This window comes from Triturus cristatus, chromosome 4_1 (assembly GCF_964204655.1).
Source record: "Triturus cristatus chromosome 4_1, aTriCri1.1, whole genome shotgun sequence".
In the NCBI taxonomy this organism is placed as follows: domain Eukaryota; kingdom Metazoa; phylum Chordata; class Amphibia; order Caudata; family Salamandridae; genus Triturus; species Triturus cristatus.
The window spans coordinates 743,434,425-743,451,225 of NC_140585.1; the positions used below are offsets into that span (position 1 = coordinate 743,434,425).

The 16,801-nt window shown below is 47.3% G+C and overlaps 1 protein-coding gene across 1 annotated transcript in view; it reads left to right on the forward strand.

Annotated features, from left to right (window-relative positions):
* The window catches only part of LOC146855449 (stabilin-2-like), a 1,111,419-nt gene that overhangs the window by 964,874 nt on the left and 129,744 nt on the right, over positions 1–16,801 (forward strand). The window contains exons 57-58 of the mRNA XM_085653245.1: positions 8,530–8,634; positions 13,689–13,796. Of these exons, the coding sequence (XP_085509371.1) occupies positions 8,530–8,634; positions 13,689–13,796 (213 nt within the window). The remainder of the gene's footprint in view (positions 1–8,529; positions 8,635–13,688; positions 13,797–16,801) is intronic.

The following is a 16,801-nucleotide window of genomic DNA, read 5'->3' on the forward strand; positions in this document are numbered from 1 at the left end:
GGGGTACGCCCATGCTCTTCAGTTATGATGGGTGCCAGTGGTTGGGCCTCCCCTGTTAGCTGGCATGACTGGCAGCTGCAGAAAGTGTCGGTGATATAGTTGTCCATACCCGGGAACCAAACTTTCTCTCTCATCCAGGCTTTCATCTTCTCTGTACCCTGGTGTCCCTTGTGGGCTAACTGTGTCGCTCTTGTCCGGAGTGCCACTGGGACGACGATTCGGGAACCTCTTAGAAAGAGTTCTCCTCTGGTCACGCTCAGCTCGTGGCGTACCCTCCACATGTGTTAAAGGTCCTCTCGGTCTCCACTGGCCCACGAGTTCGCCGTTTGCAGAAACGACTGCCAGGTTCCCTCGAGGATGGTGTTCTTGACCTTGCCCATCACGGGGTCTTGATCGGCTACTTCTCGGAGCTCCTCAAGCGTTATAGCCTGGGGACATGTCAGTGCCGCCACCATGTCAAGGTGCTCCTCGGCTTCGTCCTCACCGTCTTTGTGCTCGGGTTCACTGCCGTGTCCTGGGTGGCGGGACAGGAAATCTGCCGGTTTTTTGGCCCCTGGCCGGTATACTACACGTAGGTGGTACTGTTGCAAACCGATGGCCCACCGCTCTATGCGTGGGGGCGGGTGTGGTGCTGTTCCCCAGAATAGCGGCACCAGCGGCTGATGGTCGGTCACCACTGTGAACGGGTGTCCACATACGTACAGATGGAAATAACGGCAGCCCCACCAGATCGCCAGTGCTTCCCGCTCGATTTGGGAGTACCGCTTCTCTGTGTCGGTGAGGGCCTTGCTAGCATACGCCAGAGTTGCCCATTGCCCCGGTTCCTGTTCTTGTGTTAGGACTGCCTCTAGCCCTACGGGGCTAGCATCCACCAGGATTTCGGTCTTCTTGGTCGGGTCAAAATAGACCAGCGTTGTCTGGTCTAGAAGCGCTTCCTTGATCGCCTCAAAAGCCTGCTCTTCAGTGTCAGTCCACTGCCACGCCACGTCGGTTTTGGTGAGGCGTCTGAGGGGCTCAGCCAGGGTGGCCAGATTCGGGACGAACCTTCCGCAGTATGTGGCCATCCCTAGAAAGCTGCGCACTTCCGCCACTGACGCGGGGCCGCGGCCATTTTGATGGCTTGCGATTTTCGGGGGTCTACTTGGATGCCTTCCTTGGTGAAAATGTAGCCAAAGAATTCAATCTTTTGTTGGAACAGTTGGCACTTCTCTCGGTGTAGGGTGACTCCGTGCTCTTGTAGGCGCGCGAGGGTGGCCCGTACATGTCGGTAGTGCTCCTCCACCGTTTTGGAGTAGATGAGGATATCATCACTGACGTTCAGGACGCCAGGCAGTCTGACCAGGATGTCTCTAATCGCGTTCTGAAAGATTTCGGCAGCCGATGAGATCCCGAAATTCAGGCGTCTGTACCGCCGTAGCCCCAAGTGCGTGCTAAAGGTGGTGATGTACCGGCTCTCCTTAGCTAGGGTGAGTTGGTGGTACCCTGCATTTAAGTCTAGTTTCGAGAAGCATCGGGCGCCGTTCAGATCGGATACAATGTCATCCATGGTCGGTGTGATGTGCCTCTCCCTTGTGATGGCTTTGTTTGGGAGGCGCATGTCGATGCATAGCCGGATCTTCCCGGGTTGTCGTGGCTTCTCGGCTATCACCATCGGTGACACCCATGGTGTGGGTCCTGTGACCTTCTCTATGACACCCTGTTCCTCCAACCGTCGGAGCTCCTCCTCTACTAACGGGCGTAAGTGGAACGGGATATGCCTGTGCCGGAGGGCTGTCGGTTGCACAGCGGGGTCTATGTGAAGTCGTACAGGCGGGCTTTTAATCTTCCCTAGCCCTGAAAACAGGCCTTGAAATGCTGAAAACAGGCCTTGAAATGCTTCCAGCAGGTCTTCGACTTGCCGGTCTTGGACTACTCTGAGGAATGTGATCAGTCCTAGATCTTCTGCCACGTGGCCGCTGAGGAGTGTGTCTACTTCCTGGTTGATGACATGAACGTCGATGACGATTTCCGCCTTCTCTGACTGTACTGCCACTGTCATCTTGCCCTTCAGCGGAAGCGGCGTGTCACTTCCATAAGCGAAGATCTTGGCCTTCGACGGTCGGAGCTCCGGCCTTGGTCTGAGGCGCTTGTACTGTTGCACGCCCATCACTGTCACCGACGCGCCGGTGTCTATCACAGCGTTCATCTCCGATCCGGCTACCAATATGTTACACCGTGGCTGAGGTCGGCGGGTGCTTTTGAGGGCTCTGGTGAACAACACAAGGTACGTTTCTTCTTCATCGTCGGACTCAGTGTCTGAGTCTGGGTACTCTCTGGCCTGTTCTCTTCTGGGCCGTGGCTGCGACGATAATGACGTGTGTGACAGTTGTCGCACCAGCTTCCTCACTGGCTTGTCATGCTTGTGGCTGCTCATTTGTGTCTTCCTGCGACAGACCGACGCGAAGTGGTTGTCGATGCCACAGTTGGTGCACGTTTTCCCTCGAGCCGGGCATGCCTTGAGGGGGTGTTCGTCGTATCCGCAGTATCCACATTGCTTGGCTTGATCAGGGGCCCGCCGGTCGCGGGGCTTTGGCGGCCGTTCTTTTCTCCGGACTGCGTCCGCTTTCTCCACCTTCACCTCCACGGTACTAGCAGCTCCTTTCACCAGGGCCAAATCCATTTCTTCTGCGCGTGCCGCTGACAGGTCGTGAGTCCTGGCCAGGACGAGGATGTCGTTCATCGCGATGTTAGGCTTGCGAAGTATCATGCCTCGTAGCGTTTTACTCCTGATCCCCAATATCAGCTGCGCCCTGATTTCCTCTTTAGCCCGATCTCCGACCAGGTGCGTATCCGCGAGAACCCTCAGCCTTGCGTGGAACGCGTCAACCGACTCCCCTTCGCGCTGTTTCGCTTGGCGAAGTTTGAAGTGCTCGTAGTCAGGGTTGACTTGGGGGTCAAAATGTGCGTTCAAAGCCGCAACCGCTGCTGCATAGTCCGTCGGGGGTCCCGTGTCGGGCAGGTGCTTGAACAGAAGGTAAATATCTTCTGCCGCGTAGTGGAGGAGTAGGGAGCGTTTCACTGCTCCATCCGTCTCCCTGGATCCGACAAAGTAGTTTTCCAGCCTCCTCAGCCATGTCTGCCACCGCGGAGCGGCGGTCGTGGGGTCCACGGCTTCGCTAAAAGGAGGCAGCACTCCTGAAGCGGGGTGATGGGGCAGCGCCCCCGCAGGGCCGGGCGTCTGATCATCGCCCATGGTGGTGTCGAAACCACCGACTTGTGAGCAGGGACCGTCGTGCACTCACTTGGTTAGTCGGTCGCCGCACGTGGGCAGGTGCAGCGCGCTGCGCCGTCAGGCGAGGCCTCCTTGGCTGTGCAGCCGGTAGCAGGAGTTCCTGGGGTTCAGCAGTCACCCCTCGTCGCCAGTGTTGTGTTTCAATCCCTGACCTCTGCCTATGAAGGGTAGGGCCCTGGGTCAGCACCCTCGTGGTCTGGGAGTCAGGGGGGGGGGCCTTGCGTGCGTGCAGCGCAATGAATACACTCCACACAGTTACTTGGTTGGGCACGAACTAACTGGCTCGCCCGCCCGTTTATTATTTATATAAGCGCTCAAGTCCCCGACATGAGCGCAACCTACGCGTGTCCTTCAGCGCTCTAGCTGAAACGCTAGAGCGCTAACTGTAACACAGGGGATGAAGTGATTTGCCTAGAATCACAGTAAATTGACCCGACGCTGGGATTGACCTCCCCGATGCCACAGAGGAAGAAAGGTATGCTTTCATGTAGAAGATGTGCTTCTCATGTAAAGCGCTTTAATGCTTGCTGATCATGGTGACGAAGGAACACCAGCAGCAGCAGTTCTGCCTTCTATATGAAATGCTGGAAAACGTGGCATTTTTTGAGTTAAGTAGCTTAAAGCCAGGGTGACTATTATCCTTTATTTTACAGGGACAGACCGTTGTACATCATTTATAATATAACAGCATTTGCTTTGATAGCATGGCTGTGAGAAAGATTTAAATCAGCATTTTCTTCTACCATATAACGCACATGCGTACTTGGGATGTGTTTTACAGCTTTATATTGGGCGGGCTTGGCCCGGGAGCATTGGGGTGCTTTGCATGTGAGGCATAGGTTTTGCACTTCAGAGCAGATATTCCTGTTTTGACCTGGCGCTTGGATTTGACCTTCCCATGCCGCGGGGGAATGAAGGTATGATTTCATCTGGGAGATGTGCTTCTGGTGAGGAAAGCTTTGATGCTGGCGGGTTGGGTTTGCGCTGCATAAAGCTGAAGAAAGGTACCAATTTCACACTCCACATATGACTCAAACCTGCCCGAAGGGCATCAGCTGCTCTCACAGGCAATAGTAGTTTATTCTAGCACTAGGTTCAGGGCTTTAAGTGGGCCGGGTCCTGCCAGTGTAAAAGCAGGTGCTGAGTTGGGTCACTATCGGGCTGTCCATTTTTGCCCTCACTCTCAGAGTGAAAAAAAAATCTTAACTGTGCAGCTGTGCCACCCTTCACTGCCTTCAACTTCAAAGAGGCTCGTTATAGCTCTTTCACAGTCTCATCATGTCAGAACTGAAGCGTTTTAAATGTTATATACAAGGAAGCCGTAGTTGCTGCTTATTTAATATGCAGCTAACAACCATTGGCAAAGCCAATAGTCCTGGCTTGTTGTAAATGTAATGCTACTTGTCGTATTATATATCTGGATGCAATGACATAAGCAGCACAATAGCAGTCGGGCTGCACACTGTTAAGCACAGATTTTTGGCTTATGTATTTTTAAGTCACGCCCTTAATTACATCGGCCACGCCCCTTGAGACTCCCCCCTCCCCAGTTTTTACATCCCACCTAAAGCCTTGACTAGGTTGCAGCTGCTGCCTTACACTTTAACTGAAAGCACGACAGTTTATATAGCCGAGGCGAACAAGAGGTCGCCAGCATGGTGGGGGAAGGCTATATAGCCTCCCCCCTCGCCCAAAGGAGGCCCGGAAGTGATGCCCCTCGCGTCACTTCCGGGCAGGAGAGAGGGGGGTGACACCGGCCGGCGTCCCCGTCCCCTGAAAGGGGGGGGGAGGGGTGACCGGTGCCCAGGCGATACTCGGTTTAATTTAATTACGTCGTTGGGCTTCTTTTTCTGTTTCCATGTTTTTAATTGTGAACAGCTCTTCACGCACGTTTGCGTGATTGTCTTCATCAGTGCGGCACCCCAATTCATCTTTAAAATTAACTGCATGTGTGCGGCACATGGCGAGCATAGTGCGCACGAGCAACAGCGTTGATCATTTCAAATGGAAGTTGGTATATTGATGCAATCGATTGCACACATGCATATATGTCAAAATATAGTTTGTGTTATCCATCCATAATTTTGATACCATGGCTTGTCAGTTACAAAGGTTTCAAGCTGCCAAGGCAGACCACGCTCTTCACCTCTGCATGTTTATGCTCACCGTCCCACCTCAGAGCCCTCTCTCCCCAGAAAACATGGCTTGTTCATGTTTTTTGGGAGAGCCTGGTCATTGATAGATTTTAATCGTATGGGGTGATACATGTCAGGGATCAGAGATCTGAAGGCGCCACATATTTTGTGCCAGATGTATGTCCCCTTCTCCACACACAGCTTCTGCCCAGCTCCTGCCAGGGGGCTGAGTTACTTGCTGTTTATTACCTCCCTCATAAGTCAGCTTTCTGGGAGATAAACAGAAGGTGAGAGCTGAGGCAGACTAACCTTTCCATTCAGCTGGGCGCTCTGCATACTCTCCATGACAGGCATATCAATGTAACCAGACCTCACCAGTCCAAGGTTTTATTTGCTTTCATAGGCTGTTCTTCAATACTCTTGCAATTGCACACAGAATGTTTTTTTGTCTAAGTGTTAAAAAGCCTTGTTTTTGTTGCAGCTCTTTCTTCTTCTCTTCGCTCCCCTCCCCCGAAGTTATTTTAAGCTTTAAAATTGTATTTACTGTGAATTAATGATGGTGCTGTTGTTTTTAAGCTGATTTATATGTAAGTTTATTTCGTTGTTTTGGCTGCCAACATTTTGCAGACGGTTTGAGACACTGTAAGCAGACGGAATTTCAGAAAATAAATGTCATAGATTATAAATTGCAAATAGTGCAGTAAGTCACCTGAGAACCGTGGACCATCTCAGCATCAGCACAGCACCACCTCCACATCAGTGCACCACAACCAGCAAAGCCCCAGCTCAGGACCACCGCAGCCTCACTTCAGCACCAACTTTGCAACAACGCAGCACTGCTTCAGCATCAGCACAGCACCACCTCATGGAGCATCACCTCAGCACAGCACCAAGTCAGGATCACTCAATACCACTTGAGCACCAGCACAGCACCATCTACACACCAGAACAGAGCCACCACCTCATCATGACTCAACACCAGCACAGCACCAGCCCAGCATAAGCACAGCACTACCTCAGAAGCAGTGCAACACCATCACACCACCACCTGAGCATCAGCGCAGTACCACTTTAGCACCAGTCAGCTTTACTCTGCACCACTACAGCAGTACCACCTGTGCATCACACAGCAGGACCTGATACCACCACAACATCAGCACAGCACCACTCAGCCCCAGTGCAGCACCACCTCAGCACCAGCACAGCATCACCTCCACATAACACAGCACCAGCACAGCACCACCTCAGCACCAGTGCATCAATGCAGCGCCATCTCAGCATCAGTATAGCACCACCTGCACATCAGTGCACTGCCACCAGCACAGCCCCATCTCAGCAGCAATTCAGCACTATCACAGCACCGCTTCAGCATCAGTGCAGCACCACCTCAGCACAGCACCATATCAGCATCACTCAGCACCACCTCAGCACCACCTCAGTATCACTCAGCACCACCTCAGTATCACTCAGCACCACCTGAGTATCATTCAGTATCACCTCTGCACCTACACACCACCACCTCAACATCACCTCAGTCTACCCTCAGAATCTGGCATCTGTTGATTCTTCCCTAGTGTCCATCCGCTGCTCATATTAAGATTCAAGTACTATTTCCCAACCTACACTCTCCCATTATTTATGTCCCCAGCCCATTAAAAAACTATGACATACAAGCATTGAAACAGCAGGAAAACGTCAGCATTGCAACTACAGAAAAAATAGAAGACATTCTGGCACATGCATCAACAATGCCATTTGCGATTCCTTAATAGCGAAAAATAAGGATTCGCTAATAAGGAATAGCAAAAGGCTATGCATGTAGAAATCGCTTACAAAATAGCGATTTCTAAACATTCCTTAATTGCTACTCTCAAATTGCGAGTCGCAATTAAGGAATACCTCCCTATTGATTCCTATGGGCCTAGAGGCCCATAGGAATGAATGGGAGGACTTTCTCAATTTGCTAATCTCAATTAGAGAATCGCAAATTGCTCATGCTATTTCAAGGGTGCCAGGGCGTCAAAAAGACACCCTGTTGCACCCCTGAAATCTGCATATGAATACATCTTGCACACACACATGCATGCATGTGTGTAAAATGGAACTTTGAAAAATGCACTTTAGTGCATTTTTCAAAGTTTTTGCAAATTACCATGAAGTTCAACTTCATGGTAATTTGCTCCCCCTATTAGCGAAATCGCTAATTTTTAAACTTTCATGCATTGCATTTAAGGAATCTCAATTCTAAAAGACAGAACTAAAGAGAATAGAGGCAAAAGAAAATCTTCTGAGGGCTAAATCAAGAGACAATTGACAGAGTTGCAGAGCTAGAGCAGATGACAGAGGCCTAGAAGATCCATCGTATTCAACAGCAGAAGAAGACTAGATCCGGAGATAAAGCTGCCAAGAGCTGGAGCAGGAGTCAACCTCGACACGGCTATAATTGTACAATGCACGCGTTCCATCGGTCACTCCTCTTCTTCTCACTACACCCTTATGCATATACACTGCTCAGGATAAGAGCACCACTTTGGTCAATCATGAACAACATCAAAACGCTTCCCACCTAGGCAACACTAATTCAAAACCCATCCAACCTCACACTCCCCGCAGTGCGGAGGCTACCCATCCACTAATGCACTCCGTCCGGGGCATGAAGGCACTATATAACTGCAACTACAGAACAATACAATACCTCTGTCTGCATTGTGGCTTTGACGTGGTACACAATATTTGCCACTCAATAGTCTATTTCATTTTGTAGTGGTTTGAGAGCTCCAGTGTGTCTCTCATGCCGACTTAAAGAAACGTCTCCACTTTAATCAATGCTCAGGCATTTATCATTCATGTCCACTCAGTTTGTGTGAACTTCTCCCAGTTTCCAGAAGGTCAGCAGTTGCATAATTTATATATTCTTTTCAGGTCTTCAGGAATATGTATATAGTACATTTTAAAAATATGTAATGGTAGGTTGCTCCTTAGGGATGGAACGTGAATCTAAGGAAGTTGTATGTATTTAGACTTCGGCTTTGTCTATGTGTGGTATGATGTTGGGGTGTATATGCTGGGTGCATTCTCCTTAAATAACTCACTGATAAGATCTTGCTCTTTCTATGTTTTCAGCATGTAGCTGCACAGATCATGGACAGTGTGATGAGGGGATCACTGGTTCGGGTGACTGCACATGCGACAGCGGCTGGGGAGGAAAGAGCTGTGAAACTAAACTAGGTCTGTGGAGACTTATTTGCTTTATAAATTACATACTTCCTGATTTCAGAAACTATGGATATAACTAGACTGGCCCAAGAACATGCCTGTATCTTCAACTGCATCAATAATAAAAAATGTAGTAATTATCACGTACTATTGCTACATGTGTTCATGCAATGCAATAAAACATTATGCCTGTCTTCAAACATTTAGAGCCACAAAGGTACATAGACTTGATTTTGGGTAAATTGTGGTTTTGCCTTGCTGTGCCACGCATAGCAGTAGGGCTCTTGCAGGCTTTTCAGAGGCAGCTGCAGAGGCTGGTGGAATCCTGGCAGGGAGTTGGGCGCTGGACTTGAAGAGGGGGTTTGAATATCCAATCTCTTCTATTGGTTGTAGGCCTTGTGAAGGGTCTTAACATGGAAAAATCATAGGATAAGCACTGACTGCTCTACCAGGGCTGCAAGGACTTTTCCCTCCCTCACAATACTGTGCTTGGCAGTGGAAGCAGGTGGGGGCAGTAACTGTATTTGCATTAAAACTGAATAACATCGGAGAATCCTCTTGTACATCTTTACCCACACGTGTGTTTTCCCAACCTGCATCCAGGAAGGAGCCTCTCATAGTGCTTTGCAACTTATACTACCCCATTCAAAAAAATAACCTTTATTTTAAACAACTGATTTTAGGTTGAAGTTAAAGTGATCAAATCTGAGATGGGACAGTTCACCGCAGCAGCTGCTGCATGCAGTGTTATTTCCGTGGGATGGGCTCAGGCAGCTTTCTTGTCAGCACCAGTACAGTCCTCCCGGGTCGACTGCGAACTGGTGCTTCAGCTGGCATTAGTTATGGCCTCCCAGCTGAGGGGCATATTATCAAGCACGGCGTTTAAATTATCGCCGCTTTAGCGGCAGGAAACTGCCGCTAAAGTGGCGCTAATGGGCTTGATAATATGCCCGTGAGAATTCTAATAGAAGCCCATGTTGACACCAGAACATGGACTTCTATGGGAATTCTCTACGGCATATTATCAAGCCCATTATCGCCGCTTTAGCGGCAGGAAACTGTCGCTAAAGCGCCGATAATTTAAACGCCGTTTCCTGATAATATGCCCCCGAGTTCTCTTGAGGAATCAGGGCAGATGGTTTTGGGCTTCCTGTTTTGATATTTATTTCAGAGATGGCAACACCAGTCACTCGTCCCATGCCAGGCTGCCGGGTCGACTCATGTTGACACACCTGGTGCAGTGTTAATTGAAGCTTCTGAAACACTGCACAATGTGGGGTATTCCCCGCACTGGTCGCTCCTGGGTCAGTCTCTTAAGTTTGTCAGCTTCCTACGAGCATACCTCATGCTGGGAAAAGGCTGGGCCTCTCCTTTCTGAGCAGTCACACCTCCTGCCAGGCTAGGCACACTCCTTCCCTCTCTCACCAGGCAGACAGGCTTCTAGGTTTCTTGCGGCTCTTCCAGTAGAAGGTTGTGACTTCTGGTGATGATACCTCGCCTCTGAGACTGCTGGCAGATGGACAACAACCCAGGTTACAGTTGTTCTTTGAGTGCTCTGTGAAGCACTCCCTTTCCTGGTCAAGAACTTGGCACTGGTACAAATTATAGCGGGTTGGATTCCATATTTATGCTCAGGCACAGCATTTGCTTGAAAGTGATGCTTTCCACAACAGGTATCGCTGGGGCGGGATCGAAAAAGGAGTAGCCGCAACATGGGTGTGACAAAGTTGATTATTAGTTGGTGGTGGTGTGAGTCCTCACAAGTAGTAATGTCATAAGTCTGTGCTAGGTTCAGTTAGATCTCAATAATTTAAACCTGAGATCCTTTGGTAGCTATAGCACAGAGCAGACAGGATTAACATACGAGAAATGTGTAAAGCATTTATCAGTACCAAAACATTAAAGTAGAAAACAAAACACAATAAAACCCCACTCCAATTTATAAAAATAGAGTAAAATTTAATGAACAAATAGACACCAAAATGAAAAACATGCAGAAGTAGGGAACCAGAGATTTATTAAAGTTTTAAGTCAAAATAGTTGTGGTTTTCTGGTCGCGCTACACTGGATCAAAGTCTAAATTTGAGGCCAACTGCGAGCTAATACTGGTCGAGTGCTGGGACCAGAATTGTCCTGGTGGAAAGTTTACCTTCTGACTTAGAAGATTTTCTTTAGAAAAGTCCTCGTCAATGGGTTATCACTGTGTTGAGCTGCAGGCTGGATCCATAGGAGGGCTCAACGATGGCAGCCTGGTGAAGTCTGAGTCCTCAGTGTGAGTCTTGACTCCAGTGGGAACTTGTAGTGGCCGGCGTTGACCAGGATGCTCCTAGCTGGTGGCTATTGAAATCTGTACCCAGGAAGATCATTTCAGCATTTGGATGCTGTTCAACATCGGCCTCGATGAAGACCCTCAACGTTCGGACTTAGAAACGTTTCTGGAAGTCTAAATCATTTCAGCAGGAGAAACCAGCAATTGGAATCCGACCAGCGATTCAACATCGGCAAATGCAGCTTTAACATCGGTCATGGTCTCTGCTGGTTCTCTCGAAGAAAAACTCTGAAAAAGTTTCTAAGTGTCCAGCTGTGGAGGTTTTATGGTTAGAGGAGTACACTCTAATACCAGCCAAGGGTCCAGGGCCTTGTGGACACCACATTGGGGTAAGGACCCACACTCCTAGGAGCCGCCAGCAGGATCAATGGAAAATCAAGTTGGAACTTGACAGCTTGGCTCTTGGAAAAAGTAGGCTTCATGCAGATTTTGTGGCCCTGTACCTTAATAGGAAGTCAGCCAACTGACTTTACAGTCCACTTCTTTCTCCCTGGTACAAGTGGGAGCCATTCACACCTCCTTGCAGGGGCCCAGCAGGCTGCCCAGTGACAGGTGGGGATTAACTCTGAAAAGGTTGCTAAAGGCTCTAGGCAAGAAAAGTAGTGACTTTCTAAAGTCACTATTTCTGAAATAAATAAACTTCCACTTTAGCATTAAGTTTAGATTTTGTTTAACTATGAAAATGTGTGTTTGAAGTATGTTTCTAGCAAGTGCTAATCTGAAGTTAGTGTTATTAAGTGTGATAAAGTAACCCTGTATTTGCTATGACACAGACAGCCGTGATACTGTGGAAAAGGGGGTTGGGCTTTTTTTATTGTACGGACATGTAAAAACATTACATACATATTCCTACATTTAAATACTATGCACACTGTTTTAGGGCTAGTAAGGCATACTTTAGGTATTGCTTATACTATTAAGAAGGAAGGTTTATGCTTAGCAAACAGGTGATTTTGACACATCGAAATGGCAGTTTTAAAACTGACCAGCCAAGCCACTGTAGCAGGCTTAGAGTCATGCTTTCATGGGCCTTTAGTGGCGGGACAATAAGTGCTGCAACCCACTAGTGCAATTCAACTTATGGGTCCTGGGGATGCAGGGTTCCATATACTAGCAATTTATAGGTAATTAGGGAAAGTTAAGAGCACTTGACCTGCGGTCTGGTTAGCTGTGTGCCAGTGTGCACAGTTCAAGAACCAATAGCATTAGTCCACAATAACGGGAGTGATCGGGCGAAAAGAAGCATTTCCTTACAATGGGGACAATAAAGTGTGAGATCTCTGCACATGGCTGCCATCAGCCTTCCTAAAGCATTAATCCAGACAGACAAACAGCTATGCCCTACCTCGTAATTTCTTCTCCTTAAACAACAGATAGTGTCGTCCTGCACATCTACCTAATGGAAGGCTCAGGAAGAACCAATCAGCAAACCCTTCCAAGAAAGCATTCAAGGAAATTCTAATGGTAGCCCTGTCTTCATTCTCCTCACTGCAGTGACTGGGTTCTCCACCTTATAGCGACAGGCATTAAGGCAATGCACTTCCCCTGTCTGGGGAAGCTATTGTGACCCTCCATCCTGTGCCAATTTATGCCAGGGCATCCAAAGTGGATTCCAGTATCTTTAGTAATTAGACTCAGTCAACTCTCCCACAGGTCCTTCACCCATACATGTATCACAAGCTCACTGTACACATGCACAGACTCAACATGCACACAGGATGTCAGAGCAAGGTTCTGGATCTGGAACAGTGGACCTTGACATGATAAGGGTCAGTACAACATTCTCTCACTGGCACACACATCAAAAGGACTTGCCATAATGCACATCATTAAACATTAACATAGTACACTGCCACCACCTATTTAAATGATGAACCCTGCACAGGGACTGTAGTCCACTGTTCACTATAATAGTATGCTTAATGTGTCCCTCCATGTCACAGGACAGGTCTTGGACCTCACATTGTCAGGGATTGGCCTAGACTTCTGCACACATGCTAGATTGACATGATGCCAGGGCTAAGATAAGAAGTCAGTATTCCATGTTCACATGTAGTTCGGCAATCAGGGCACCACGCATGTATTACATGTAGGGTACATTTTACAACATAGCTAAATACAGTGTTCTTGTGATTAAAGGGGCATGCACATTTACAGAACAAAGGTGTGTATTAATACAGAATTAATACAACTTTCTCCTCACTTTTAGTCAGCCTTAAGATGCTCTTAAGAAAGAAAATAAGGCCTGATTCATGTAGATCCCTGACTTGGCCAAATACCCTGCTAAGCCAGTCTTGAGGCCATTCTTCTGAGCTTCAGCCAGTCCTGAAGACTCCCCTTCCTGGCCTCAGGTAGCGTGCTAGTTCTGCCTCAAGAAAGTTCTAAAATTGTCTCAAACCAGGGACAAACCTAAGTACATCAGGCCCATCCTTCCAGAAAAAAAAGATTGTAAATTCCCATAAAGTTGAGGTTTCCTATTCCATGGTGGCAATAAAGGCGTCTGTCATTCTGTCCCCTTGTGCAGCAGTGAGAACTTACTAGCAGTAAGGCCACTGCTGCTAAAGCTATCATGGGATCACCTTACAAAAGCAAAACATTGGTAAGTGCGCTTTGTCTACAAGTTGCGGTGCAAATATCCGTTTCCCATAACACAAATGCCTCCGTGCAGACCATGCCCGTCATCTTTCTATCTCTGAGAGCTCTTACTAAACAAAAGCTGTTCCTCCCACGTTTGCAGATGTGCTGCCAGTGTGTTCCCCAGCGTGTTCGAGTAACGGCGTCTGTAAAGAAAACAACACGTGCCTGTGCAAGCCGTTTTATGAGGGAGATGGACTCAAATGTACAGGTGAGTTCACTTTTTATGATACAAGAGAGAAGTCAGTCTATGTGCGGTCTCATCCCTAAAGTGGAACGCAATGCATCAATTAATTATGCAAAATGTGTGCTGTTAATATATTACCTGCAGACATATAAAGGGCCTTTAAGTATCATTTTGCATGCACGCGCAGAAATGGTTGCGGCTTCTTGCAGCCGCACCAGAGTTTGTCATACAAGGCAGCACCAAGAGTTGCAGGAGGACCGTTCAGAGGAAGCAAATTGGTAATGGTAGCTGAGATAAGGAGACTGCAGCAAAGATTTGTGTAAAATCGGTAGATAACAGCATCGGATACCAGAGAAGTGATTTGTGTCGGAGGTCGATGGAATAAGTCCCATTGAGATGGACACTGAAACATTCATTATATACAGCACTCACGCGCCTCTGCGTTCCACCCCCACAAAAAATAACTGGGTTGTGCACTTAGCTCTTCTGCGATGACCAGGGCCAGAACTAACTTGCTGTGCAGGGTCTTAGTACTCGCCCACCCCTCTTTATTGTTGTGTGCAGTCGCTTGAGGGTCATTCCTGGCAGAGGTCGCTTCAGTCTAAAACAAGCATTTGCAATGCAATAGGTCTCACATTTACGCAAGTTTAAGCTATTGGCATTGTAAATGACAATGACTTTTATTTATGTGTTAAAAAACCAAAACATAAATAAAAGGCATTCTCATTTACAATGCCAATAGCTCAAACTCGCGTAAATGCGAGACCTATTGCATTGTAAATGCTTGTTTTACCAAGCCATTTGCAGGGTGCAGTACCATATGTGGTCAGAAGATGTCCCATGAAACCTCTTTTGGCCACATATAGTACTGCACCCTACAAAGTTAGAGGTACTGGCATTATAAATGCCAATGTGTTTTGCCAAACCATGTTATAGGGTGCAGTACCATATGTGGCCAAAAGAGGTCCTATGGGACCTCTTTTGGCCACATATGTTTTCTGCACCCTGCAGTAGATATGGTAAATCCACCCTACCCATAATGCATTGCATGCAAGACAGTACCACAAGTACATTCAAATAGTTATGCCCATATATAAAATTAGTAGCTTTTTTATGTGACAAAAGAATTATTATATTAATTCTGGATTAGGTTCTACTTTGTGTGGAGCTGAGGAAGGGACATTTATAGAAGGTCTCATATAAATGTGAGATGTGCTAGTGAGTAAAGTAACCACTGCAAGCTTTCTCTGAGGCTAAAAGCTGTTTTCTGTCTAAAACCCATTAAGAAAATAGTGTTCTGTGGCTGTCCTTTAACCTTAGGGAGTAATACCACATAAAACAAGGCTGTACTTAAAACTTAGGGAGTAATGACACATATAACAAGGGATGTTCTCATGGGAAGTTACAAGAAGAGACAAGGTGGTACTAAGATAGGACTACTAAGCCTATTGATCAACAAAAAATGACAGTTTACAAGGGACAGGACAGGAGAGGAGCCAATTAAAAAGATGGGGCAGAATGTTTTGTTTTGTTTTTATTTGCAGTGGAATTAAATTATTTGCAAAGCACTATTGTCAATTGTATAAAAAAGCAAAAGTAAAAAATACTGTCATCTTCAATGCCAACAGCTCAAATGCGAGACGCGCATTTGTGGGAGTTATTGGCATTATAAATGCCAATGTCTTTTTAGGTCTTGCCTAGGCAGCGCTTGCGCTGTCTCGTTGAGACATGCAGTATACACTATAGCAGGGAAGCTTTCGTTTAAGCTCCGCCCACTCTCCGCCCATATTTTGGATTGGCTTACATCTTAAATGCTGCATTTTGATTTGTTTTCAGCCTGTTAGTCCCTCCCCATGACGGCCATGTCGTCATTTGTGTCCTTCTGTGGCTATCAGCCCCTTTACTGCAGACTACTTTCTTCCCATCCCTCTCACTCCCTTCCGCTGTCCGTGACTATTTGGCACCCCCACCCCCTTTAGGCACTCCCGGTCCTGCTTGTGTCTTTTTACGCACATGCTTGTTTTTCATTACAACCGCGGCTGAACATTGAAAGCTGTCCACCTGATTTCCTTGTTTATAATAACATTATGCCCGATTACATTTTTGTTTCGGAAACAGTCATCGCTCAGTAAAAGTTTGTTTACGGGAAATGCCACCTCCAATATGGCATTAACTGCCAGATGTGAATGGTGCGGCACCTGTTTAATCAACGTTAGACAGAATGAATTCACCCCTAACAGTGATGAAGGCTCGGCGTTTGCCGGTTACGCTCTATGTGCAAGTTTGCATTGATAAACTCCGCCCCTCCCCTTGCAGCTGCCCCACGTGTTTTTCTCCGTACGCTGCTGCCGGTCGAACCCGCAGAAAATTAAGAGTCCAAGATGGCGGCTCGGTGGGGGAGCGAAGTATCAGCAGCATGGACCTCTTTACCGCTGGAAGTCCAAGCCAGGTAGGGCTGAAACCTATGCCGGGAAGCCGGTGACACATTGATGGGCGCCGCGCCCGCTTGCTGCACCATTTCAATGAAAGTGGCCTGTGTGGCTACATGCATGTCGCCTGCGTGAGACGTTGCCCTTCTCAGTGGCCTCCGTGCCTGTGGACTGGTGCATAGTGGAAACAAAGCCCATCCAGGTGCACCAGGTTCGCTGATTACATGATAGAGAAATGAGTAAACAGGATTTTCTCCAGACTAAAGTTTTTAACTAAGTCTAAATATGGACCAATCTTCTTTCAAACTGTTGTTTCGTTTAAATTATTAGTGGAAGAAATACATATTCTCCACTTTTCAAATGTGAAGATGGAAATGTTAGTTTAAAGCAGAAATCAAATCTTTAAACGGTTGGACTTTAAGAACCAAAATAGTGCAAAGTCAAGTTGAAAATTTCAACTCTTAAAAAACGTTTCTTGGTGATTATATTTATGATAAAAACAATTTTTAATATTTAAAAAGATTTGCAAGCCTAATGGTTTTACAGTCCATTTCACCCCTTTTAGTTCAGATTCAAAATGTATTGACTGAAGAAAAATCT